Genomic DNA, 12,229 nt, shown 5'->3' on the forward strand with positions numbered 1-12,229 from the left:
CCAAACTCCACACCACAGACAGCCCTCCCTTTGAAAACCCCACCTTGTATCGGAGCACAATTGGCGCCTTACAATACCTCACAAGCACTCGTCCAGATATAGCCTTCACTGTCAACGAGCTTAGTCAGTATCTTCAAGCTCCAAGTGTTGTGCACTGGTCAGCGTGCAAACGTCTTCTACGGTATCTCCGTGGGACTGTGACTCTTGGACTAACCTTCACACCGTTCACGCGGTTCAACATCAGCTGTTTTAGTGACGCTGACTGGGCGGGTGATCTGGACAGTCGTCGTTCCACAAGTGGCCACTGCTTGTTTCTTGGCAATAATCTCCTAAATTGGAGTGCACGAAAGCAACAGGTGGTTGCTCGCTCAAGTACTGAAGCTGAATACAGGTCTCTCGCTGCTACTGCTATAGACGTTGCGTGGTTTGAGTCACTCTTCACTGAACTTGCGCTCCCAGTAGAGAAGCCACCTGTCACTTGGTGTGAAAACATCAGTGCGAATCTCCTTGCCTCCAATCTGGTGTACCATCAACGCACCAAGCACATAGAGATTGATATTCACTACGTTCGAGATCGCGTGCTCGCCAAGGAACTGGATGTGTGATTTGTGAGCAGTGAAGAACAGGTGGCAGATGTATTTACCAAAGCTCTCTCGATTCCTCAGCACAGTTTTCTCCGCGACAAACTACACCTTGCTGATGCCTCTCTGCCCCCCACCGGAGTCCGAATTGAGAGGGGCTATTGATGTAACTTAGGCAACACGCTACTAGCGTGTATAGTGTGTAGTGAATCAAAACCAGCTCAGCTGGTAGTTAGTTAGTTAGCCAAGTGGATGCCACGTAGGACAGCAGTTACGTCTAGCAGTGGCACACTTGTAAATTATCAGTCTCTTGTATACGTGTATAAATCCTCACAATCAAGCAATAACAAATCTGTCAAAATCAGTTGCTTGAAATCTCATCGTATCCGATCTAGTTTCTCTCTCTATTCTGTTACACTTTCACTTCCTCTAAAAAGAATTTCAAGTCTTTAGGATACAAAAACAAAATGGATTATATATTTTTGCGTTATATATAAAACAAAATTTTGTTCTTATACCATTACAAGGATTAACATCAACCAGAAATATATCATTCTCATCTACTATCTGCAATTTAAGACTAAAAAAAATCTGAACTACATTTGATGTACATTATATATACGGACAAAAGTTTTGAGGAAAATATATAAAAATTCCACAAGATTACAGAGCAGTATATAACCAAGATCTTTCAAATCATTCATAGATTTTCTCTCCCCATCGATTGCGATTTTTTTTTTTTTTTTTGGTTTTAAAGGGTACTAAAATTTAACAGTACACCTTAGTAATGTATTTGGAATTGGATTATTTTTATACACGTGAGTCGTGACGTAACCCGTAGCTCCTAAACAACGTAGTTAAAATTAATAATGGTAATATATATCTGCAGACTCAACCAATAAAAGCTAGTTTCAGACAAAACGAAGATAATACGTATCTTTTGTATGCATCGAAAAGCAGCTTTACAAAAGTAATTATATACAAATTGGTTTAAGCAAGATTGCATAATTTTTTTTGCCACCGCTGATGTGCTAACATAGTATTAAGATAATCATTATAGCCTCATTATTTCATTGTGGAAAATTACACAACAATGACAAAATAAATTTTTATTTGGGTGTCCTAAAATAGTTTCTAGCAACCTATAATAAATTAAAGGCATGGTGTATTGCTGTTTGCAATTGGCTTTGAAGCATTTGTTTCAAATACTCAATTTTAAATTCTTTAAAAATTTTAGACAAAATTTCATTTTATTAAGAACATAGCTCACCAAACCTGCAATAAATGAATAAATTAAAGCGTAAGTTTAATTTACTCTTTCATTAATTAATTTACTGCGATCTTGATGAGTATTTTTCTTGATAAAATAAAATTTTAGTTATTATTTAAAAGAAGAGTGGACTAAATGATTACTGTCGTAATAGTCCCGTTAGCTTTTGGCACCTATGGTTCTTAAGTTTTATTTATTTATTATAATTGTATGTTAGCATTTATCTTCTTGAAGTTTTTATATCGTATATTTTATATTCTATACAAACTACTGTTGAAATTTTCAACAAAATAATGTATGTTTCAATCTTCTATATAATTATTAAATTATATCATAACATTATAGCTAGTTGTTTCATAAAATATCGGAAAAATTACATATATATATTATGTGTTTTAATGAAATGTCGAGTTTAACTTTTGATTTTCAAAAATATCAAATGTGTACTTTATTTATAATTAAAATGACGAGATTATACCATAAAATAGATAACAGTGCCACAATCTTCTTTTTGTTGAATTTTCATTGATGTTGACTCTAATATTTATATGTAAACCCCATTTTCCCTTATTCATTCGCACAATATATGTAATTTATTTAAAAATAAAAAACAGATAACAATCTCTAAATCGTGGAGAACGCAGACAGAGAAATGAGAAAAAAAAAAACCGACAGTCAATAATCATCAAAATCACTGATTCGAGCGTGAAATCCAAGACTTAAAGTTGCAAGTCGAACACGGAAGGAAGCCATCTCTTGGGATGTATGAATTTTATTAGTCTATTTCGATTAGAGTTATTTTTTATTTCAAAATTGGGAATTTGGAAGTTAGGGTACTAGTTTGGGGTTTGGTTTGGTTTCTTATATCAGAGTCAACATCAATGAAAAGTCAATAAAATGTAAATTTGTGGCTTTGATGTCTATTTCGTTATTTTAAGTAAATAGAAGGTATAAACTCGACATTTTCTAAAACCAAAAGTTAAACTCGACATTTTTGAAAACCAAAAGTTAAACTCGATATTTCACTAAAACACATGGTATATATGTGTTATTTTCCCTGAAATATAGTGCGTGGTTGGAGAGCATGCGTCTCCTGTGGAGGTGAAGCGCCCACAGGAGATATCGAACGCTGCTTCAACCCCCTCCTCGTCTCTGTTCGTTTCTTCGATGGTCGATTCGGACAGTAACTCCTTAATTGCTAAAGCGGCGCCCCTCGAATCGGAGGGCCGCCGAACTCAATGATAGGTGTTATGTGGAACGTCCAGGGGCTGGGAAGCCCCCGGACGAGGAGGGCACTCCACTCTCACACGTTGACGCATCGTCCTGAGCTTATCTTTCTGTCGGAGACGAGGATGAGGAGTGCGGCGGCCGAGAGAGTGCGAGTGTCTTTGGGGTATGAGGGGTGTTTTACGGTGGATTGTGTGGGTCGGAGTGGGGGTCTTATGGTGCTTTGGAGGAAGCCCATCGGGTTCTCGGTTCGGTCGTTTTCTAGATTTCATGTGGAGGGAGTGATAACGGACGAAGAGGGGAAATGTTGGAATTTTGTGGGGCTTTACGGAGATCCGGTGGCTGCGCATAGAAAAATGTCGTGGGAGCTGGTTCGTAGGCTGCAACTGTGGCCGGACTTCCCTTGGCTAGTCGGCGGAGATCTGAATGAGGTGGTGTCTAATGCGGAGCTCAGCGGGCAGAGAACGAGAGGGCCGGGTTTGATGGAGGAGTTTCGTAGGATGATGGAGGATTGTGGCCTTTGCGACCTGGGGTTCGAGGGGGGGCCTTTCACTTGGCGGCGCAATGATTCTCCGGGGAGTAGTGCTGGCCGTCTGGATAGGTGCCTTGGGAATGCGGGATGGTTAAATCTGTACCCTTCTGCGTCTGTTCGCCATCTAGAGTTTTGGGGGTCCGATCACAGGCCCCTCTTGCTTTGTACGTCGGGGATCCCGAGAAGGAGGGATTACAGAAGTCATACCCACTTCTTTTTCGAAGAAGCGTGGTCTCTGGAGGAGGGGTGTGAAGAGACTATTCGGTTGGCTTGGGATCCGGACCCGGCCAAGACTACGGAGGGGCGCATTGCCGAGTCCCTTCGTAATTGCCAAACGATGCTCCAACGGTGGGGGAAAGCTAACTTGAGGGCCATGGGAGATCGGATTGCTAGACAGAAGGAGGTCTTTCGGGAGACTAGTGAAAGGGAGGAGGGCAACAACGTGGAGGAGATCCGTCGTGAAGAGCGACAGTTGGATGCGCTTCTCGAGAAAGAAGAGGTTTACTGGAGACAGCGTAGTAGGATGTCGTGGCTGAAGTGTGGGGACCAGAATTCTAAGTTTTTTCACCGCAAGGCCTCGGCAAGACGAAAGAGAAATAAGATCCAGGGGCTTTGGGACGACAACGGGACCTGGGGAGAAGGTAATCATAATATTGAAAAAATTATTACCTTTTATTTTTCTTCTATTTTCTCCTCTATGCAGCCCACGCGGGAGGCCTTGAAGGTTGTGGGCGATGCTGTGACGCCGAAGATTACCGCAGCCATGAACGATGCTCTCCTTCTCCCTTTCTCTGACGAAGATGTGAAGCGGGCGGTGTTCGACATGGACGCGATCAAAGCTCCGGGGGCAGACGGCTTCCCGGCTCTGTTCTACCAGAAATATTGGGGTATTGTTGGTAAGCTTGTTGTTGATTTCTGTTTGGGGGTCCTGAATGATGGTAAGTCGGTAAAGGATATCAACAACACGATTATTACACTTATTCCTAAGATTGACAAACCGGATAGAGTTAAAGACTTCAAACCTATAAGTCTTTGCAATGTTTTATACAAGGTTATATCGAAATGTTTGGTGGACCGCCTCAAAGGTACGATGGCCTTCGCTATCTCTGAAAACCAGAGTGCTTTTGTGGGGGGACGCCAAATTTCTGACAATGTGATGGTTTGTTATGAAGCTATACATACTATGTCTCGAGGCAGGTTTGGCAACGGAGCATGCGCGGCCCTCAAGATCGACATGACAAAGGCTTATGACAGGGTGGAGTGGTCCTTCCTTGAGTTCATGATGCTGAAGCTCGGGTATGATGTGCGTTGGGTTGACAAAGTGATGAGCTGTGTATCGTCGGTGAGCTTCTCCTTCAACGTCAATGGGGAGACTCGGGGTCGTATTAGGCCAGAGAGGGGGTTGCTTCAGGGAGATCCTCTCTCGCCTTTCCTCTTCCTTTTCTGCTCGGAGGGCCTATCGTGTCTTATTCGGTGGCGGGAAACTGAAGGGCTGATTAGGGGGACCCGGTTCGGTCGGAACGGCCTGGTTGTGTCCCACCTCTTTTTCGTGGATGATAGTATTATGTTTTTTCAGGCCAATGATGGAGAGTGTGGAGAGGTGGCGCGGTGTCTTGATACCTACTCGGCGGCGTCAGGTCAGGTTATTAATTATTCTAAATCTGACATATGTTTTGGTTCAGAGGTGGACGAAGCGTACGGAGTAGAGCTTGCCGAGTCCCTTCAGGTGTCGGTCACTTCTTTCCATAACAGATACTTGGGGCTGCCCACGACGGTGGGAAGAAGGAAAGCGGATATTTTTGCCTTTATCCGTGAAAGGGTCTGGGAGAGAATTTCCTCATGGCGGGGCATCTTTTTTTCACAAGCGGACAAGGAGACTTTGATCAAGGCGGTGCTTCAGGCAATTCCGACCTATGTGGCGAGCTGCTTCCGCCTTCCCCAAGGGCTCGTCGATGGGATTCACAGTGTCATCGCGAGCTTTTGGTGGGGAGACACTGAACAGGAGAAGAAGATTCATTGGTGCAAGTGGTCGGAGCTTTCTCGCCATAAGTCCGAGGGTGGTCTCGGTTTCCGTGATATCGGCAAGTTTAACCAGGCCTTGCTTGCTAAGAGCATGTGGGGCTTATTCGGCGTCCGGAGAGTCTCGTTGGGCGGGTTTTTCAGCAAAGCTATTTCCCAAACGGAGACATCTTGCGCGCCACATGTGGGTCTTCGGCATCATTCATTTGGAGGAGCCTGATTTGGGGTAAGGACATTATTCTGCAGGGTTCTAGGTGGAGGATTGGGGACGGGGAGTCTACTTCTGTCTCTCTTGATCGGTGGATTCCCCGGCCTCCGACTTTTTTGCTCAGCGACCCTTCTCCGATTCCTGCTGACATTCGGGTTTCTGAACTTAAAGAGCTCAATGGGGATTGGAATATCCCTCTTATAGAGGCTATGTTCCCTTTCGAAGATGTCGAAGCCATTCTGAAGATTCCGGTGAGCCGGGGAGGAGGCCCGGACTTGCTTCGGTGGCACTTCACCAAGGACGGAGAGTATACAGTGAAGAGTGGATATCGAATTGTGACGGAGGCTCATGGCGGAGAGAGCCCTTCGAGACCGTCCGGGAATGTGGAGTGGTGGGGCAAGCTGTGGAGTCTCAGGATCCCCCCCTAAGGTGAAGATCTTTGTGTGGAGGTTGTGTCGGGGATGGATCCCGACTCGTACCAAGCTTCGTCAACGCCATGTCATTTCAGATACGAGTTGTCCGGTGTGCGAGTCGGGGGGGAGGGGGGGTTGCTGGGGGGGAGACCATCTTCCATGCCATGTGGGGTTGCATGTGGGTCAAGAAAGTGTGGAAGCTTGGGGGTTTCAAACCCATTGTGAAGAAGCTCTTCGACGGGGATATTATCGGAATGCTTCTTCTTACATCGAAGGAGCTCAAGGTAAGTGATTTCGAATTCTTTATTATTATCATGTGGGAACTTTGGAATCACAGGAACAACGTGTGCTCGGGTAAGAAGGCTTGGAAACCTGGGGAACTGCTTGAGTGGTCGGCCGGATTTTTACGTGATTACCGGAAAGCTTGTGTCGGCAATAAGTAGGAGCGGGCAGGGGCACTACATTGCAAGTGGAGTCCTCCCCCGACCGGTGCAGTGGCGATCTCGGTGGATGCGGGAGTCCGGGAGGATGCTAGACGTATCGGGATAGGTATCGTGGCGCGGGATTACAAGGGGGTGGTGCTAGGTGCGGAGACTATCGTACTTCATCTCGGTCTTTCACCTCAAGTTGCGGAAGCGTCGGCGGTTTTTCATGGTATGATTTTTGCTTTGGACAAGGGATGGGTTCGGGTCGTCATACAATCCGATTGTTTGGAGGTTATCTCGGCTATCCAAAAACGCAGAGCGACGGCTACGGAGTTAGGTACGGTGCTAAATGATGTTTTTATGCTCTTGTCTAGATTTGAGGATATTTCGTTTACTTTTCACCCTCGGGGTTGTAATAAGACAGCCCATGCTTTGGCTGGCTATGCGTGTAATTTTGATTCGGGCGCCAGTTGGTTGGACTCGGCTCCTCCGTGTGTGTTGCACGAAGCCGAAAACGACCTTCGTGGTATTAGTCATTGATGTAACCACGGTTTTCCTCCGCCATTTACGTGAGGGCTTATTAATAAAATTCCCCGTGGTGCCGACCACGTTTAAAAAAAAAAAAAAAACAACAACAACAACGTAGTTAAAATTAATAATGGTAATATATATCTTCAGACTCAACCAATAAAAGCTATTTTCAGACAAAACGAAGATAATACGTATCTTCTGTATGCATCGAAAAGCAGCTTTACAAAAGTAATTATATACAAATTGGTTTAAGCAAGATTGCATAATTTTTTTTGCCACCGCTGATGTGCTAACATAGTATTAAGATAATCATTATAGCCTCATTATTTCATTGTGGAAAATTACACAACAATGACAAAATAAATTTTTATTTGGGTGTCCTAAAATAGTTTCTAGCAACCTATAATAAATTAAAGGCATGGTGTATTGCTGTTTGCAATTGGCTTTGAAGCATTTGTTTCAAATACTCAATTTTGAATTCTTTAAAAATTTTAGACAAAATTTCATTTTATTAAGAACATAGCTCACCAAACCTGCAATAAATGAATAAATTAAAGCGTAAGTTTAATGTACTCTTTCATTAATTAATTTACTGCGATCTTGATGAGTATTTTTCTTGATAAAATAAAATTTTAGTTATTATTTAAAAGAAGAGTGGACTAAATGATTACTGTCGTAATAGTCCCGTTAGCTTTTGGCACCTATGGTTCTTAAGTTTTATTTATTTATTATAATTGTATGTTAGCATTTATCTTCTTGAAGTTTTTATATCGTATATTTTATATACTATACAAACTACTGTTGAAATTTTCAACAAAATAATGTATGTTTCAATCTTCTATATAATTATTAAATTATATCATAACATTATTGCTAGTTGTTTCATAAAATATCGGAAAAATTACATATATATATTATGTGTTTTAATGAAATGTCGAGTTTAACTTTTGATTTTCAAAAATATCAAATGTGTACTTTATTTATAATTAAAATGACGAGATTATACCATAAAATAGATAACAGTGCCACAATCTTCTTTTTGTTGAATTTTCATTGACGTTGACTCTAATATTTATATGTAAACCCCATTTTCCCTTATTCATTCGCACATATATGTAATTTATTTAAAAATAAAAAACAGATAACAATCTCTAAATCGTGGAGAACGCATACAGAGAAATGAGAAAAAAAAAACCGACAGTCAATAATCATCAAAATCACTTATTCGAGCGTGAAATCCAAGACTTAAAGTTGCAATTCGAACACGGAAGGAAGCCATTTCTTGGGATGTATGAATTTTATTAGTCTATTTCGATTTAGAGTTATTTTTTATTTCAAAATTGGGAATTTGGAAGTTAGGGTACTAGTTTGGGGTTTGGTTTGGTTTCTTATATCAGAGTCAACATCAATGAAAAGTCAATAAAATGTAAATTTGTGGCTTTGATGTCTATTTCGTTATTTTAAGTAAATAGAAGGTATAAACTCGACATTTTTTAAAACCAAAAGTTAAACTCGACATTTTTGAAAACCAAAAGTTAAACTCGATATTTCACTAAAACACATGGTATATATGTGTTATTTTCCCTAAAATATAGTATTGAAATTTAATTTTATATAGATATTTACTTATATTTTTATTTTTAATGATAACGCTGTAAATATACACTAAAATTAATTAAAAGTTTCAAATACGAATTTTTCATTGAAATATGAAGAAAAAAAAATCAAGGGCTAATATCCAAGATTAAATTTGAGAAACAAAGTGTAACTACCCAACAAGTTCAAACAAATGTGATTAATTAATATAGTGAACTCAAATGAATAAAATCTAGTATGATAAAGGTTGAAAAAGTGCAAGGACTAGGGCAACTTAATCCCAAGTTGCATGGATTTTATATTAATGAATCTTTATTCAATTTGTTGGCTTTGGGAGCAAATCTTGTATTAAGAATCCATGATGTATATCAAAGATTATGTGATCATACTAATAGTAGTATGAAATATCTTCCACCTAAATAAAATACATAAAGCGAGCACATTAGCATAGCCATCTTTCTCAGTGAAACTCCTAATCAAAGAACGAAATATTCGTGACGAAACCAATGAGTATGATTAATTATAAAATTTGAACGTTATATATAGACAATAATATTGGAATATATATATATATATATATATATATATATATATATATATATATATATATCTGTGTGCGTATATAAAACTTGGTATGTCCAGCCAAAACATAAAAACAAATCAAATAGGAAATAAACACACGCGAAATTCCACACGTATATGATCATTATTTAGTTAAGCAGAAAATATATTAAAGAAATCTTGTATTATAATATAAATGTTTCTAGAAAGACATAAGTGCCACTACATTCCATCTCACATTAAAGGACTATTGAGTTACAAAGATGAATGGTACTTCCAACCCCACATCATCATCTACATTTAAATAATCTGCTATTACAGAGCATTATTCAAAATAATTTAAAAAGAAAACATCAAAAGGTAATCCCTTACCAAGGAGATCATTCTTTTTCGAGTTTTTAAATCAAAGCACACACATGCTTAGCTGTTAAACAAAGCTTATTAAGTGTCTATGCCTTTTATTGATTAGCCGTACTAAACATGGATTAGTAGTATCTGGTGGAAATAATTATAATTTGATTAAATCCGTAGTGATATCATGACTAATTGACAAAAATATGAGGCAACCAGTAGTTTTGGTGACCCTTTGCTAATTGTACAAACTAAAATTAAGATAGTATTTGGTGACTCATCTGCAAGAACCCAAATGATCAATTTATTAGTTGTTCAAAAGTGGTTTTTCTCTCTTCAGAAAAATGAGATCCGCAGTCTTTGTGGACTAACACACAAGTAATAATTCTTTTTATCGTGCTAACTAGTTTGGTCTGGTGATAATTTCACAAATAACTCGATTGAGAGGTCATGCATTCGAACCTCTCTCTTACAAGTAGAAGTTTATCATCTTTCAACTTAATATCTCTGTACTTAAAAAAAAAAAAAAAAAAAAATCAGCCTTTCCTTTTAATAAAATAATGTCTTATTGCTTAATTCACCATTTACTGTGTTCAGTTATAACCTCACATTGTATTCAAATCAATCACAATAATTTTCAATAAGCAAATACATCAATGTAATATAACACAACAATTCACAAAGTGATACATGAACAAAAAAATATCAAAGTAAAATTTTATATTTGAAGGTTAATGTTATAGATGGTAATAATAGTTCTTAAAGGTACGTATAATTCAGTTGATACAAATTCGATCAGAAGAGAAAGTGTAGTCGGGGCCGATCCAAAGTATTACGGAGCCTTAGAAAAAAATAAAATTTGAGGCCTTTATTTTAGAAACATATAAAATATATTATAAAAAACTGGGTCATGTACATAATAATTTTATTTTTGATGTTTTTAAAAAAAAAAATATATAAGACTTCTTTTAAGCCTATTTTTTCATTAAAAATTTGATGCCATGGCCTAAATGGTCAAATGATAAGACCGGCCCTGAGTGTAGCAAAAGAGAACGTGTATTCAATAAATATCAACCAACGATATAATAATCTGCTATATTCCTTAATAACAGTTTAATAATTGTTCTATATTATCTAACCGATAACAACACTTTAGCGGCACTCAAAAACTTGCCAATGCCAATGATCAATTTGATGACAAGAAAATAGCGATGACCAACACGACGTTGAGCGATACCAAGTGGACGTTCATCGGAATCTTGGGCATAGATTATTTTTTTTTTGGCACACGGGATATTCTTAGTACTAATTAAATGAAACATACCATTGAACACTTGGTAGATATGTTTGAGGTTGTTAGATACATGGATGTCAGTTATTTAAACTCCTAATTTCGAAGGATAATATTGGTTAATGTTTGATAATAACTATTTATAAATATATATTTATTAATATCAATTGTGAACCTAGAAGAAAAATGCAACAAACTAAAAATAATGTCAAGTTGGCAACAAACTATTACTTATAAATTTGAATTTACAGTTGAGATAAAATGTGCGTGCGTGCCTCTGAGAGAGAGAGAGAGAGAGAGAGAGAGTTCCGATTTCAAAAAAACATAAATTGATTAATAAAATGATGATGTAGCTAAATAGCCAATTTAAAGTTATGAATTTGCAAAATAGTCAAAATTTGTCTTAATTTAGTAAAATAGTCAATATGTGCAGTAATCTAGTTTCAATTTTTTTTACCCCAAAAGTAATTTTTTTAAAGTCCAACGTTGCGTATAATAATCGTAAAAAAATTTAATCTTGGCTGTCAAAAAAAATTTTAAAACGAAAATTTGATTATTTTGCTGAAAAGTTAAAACTTTGACTATTTTGCTAATCAATAAGTTTCAAATGACTATTTTGTACAATTCTTCTTAAAAAAAAAAAAACCAAAAATAGAATGCTAGGCACTAGGCCTTGTAAATTTTCTAAAACTTAAATGATTGTTTAAATTTTAGTTAACACCATTTTATCATAATTAAATAATATATGAAACTATTTTATGCTCTCACATAAATGATTTTTGTAATTAAGTTATTAACCGAAAGTAACTTAATTTTCTCCATTATTACGAGGCATTATAGATAACAATAAAAAGAAAATACGTGTCCCTTCTTAGTGACGTGTGAAAACCATAAAAAACGCCCTCCAATATTTTAATTCACCCAATACTATAAATGGAATCCAACAAATCATATTTTACTTTGGTTTTAACTTTTAAGATGTTCAACATGTGTCAATCTCCTTAATAAGCAAGCAAATCCAACACTTGGTATAATTTCATTGGTCTCCTTGCATTTATAAATTTTATACTACTAGAAAATAATCCACCTCCTACTTTTCTTTTGGCTTTTCTTAGGTTATGGTATAGGAGTAATTTAAAAATATTTATACTATATAATAAAAAAAAACACTCATAGTCTCCAATGCATTAGCTCTAGTTTATACGTGGCTTCATAACATATGAT

At 37.8% G+C, this 12,229-nt stretch overlaps 1 protein-coding gene across 1 annotated transcript; it reads left to right on the plus strand.

Annotated features, from left to right (window-relative positions):
- The first annotated feature begins 6,414 nt into the window (after positions 1-6,414).
- LOC149393664 (uncharacterized) lies at positions 6,415-7,215 on the plus strand. Its single transcript, XM_089618109.1, has 2 exons — positions 6,415-6,534; positions 6,694-7,215. The coding sequence occupies exons 1-2, from the start codon at positions 6,415-6,417 to the stop codon at positions 7,213-7,215; spliced, it is 642 nt and encodes a 213-aa protein (XP_089474235.1).
- Positions 7,216-12,229: the final 5,014 nt, after the last annotated feature.

This window comes from Urtica dioica, chromosome 6 (genome assembly GCF_054948205.1).
Source record: "Urtica dioica subsp. dioica isolate 48M chromosome 6, U.dioica_male_clone48M_v1_H2, whole genome shotgun sequence".
Lineage (NCBI taxonomy): Eukaryota > Viridiplantae > Streptophyta > Magnoliopsida > Rosales > Urticaceae > Urtica > Urtica dioica.

Excerpts from the sequence above, each read along its gene's own strand:
- LOC149393664 (XM_089618109.1), top strand. The coding sequence starts at position 6,415 with ATGTGGGGTTGCATGTGGGTCAAGAAAGTGTGGAAGCTTGGGGGTTTC. Across the intron at positions 6,535-6,693 it reads TTACATCGAAGGAGCTCAAG|GAGCGGGCAGGGGCACTACA; the intron begins GTAAGTGATTTC and ends GGCAATAAGTAG.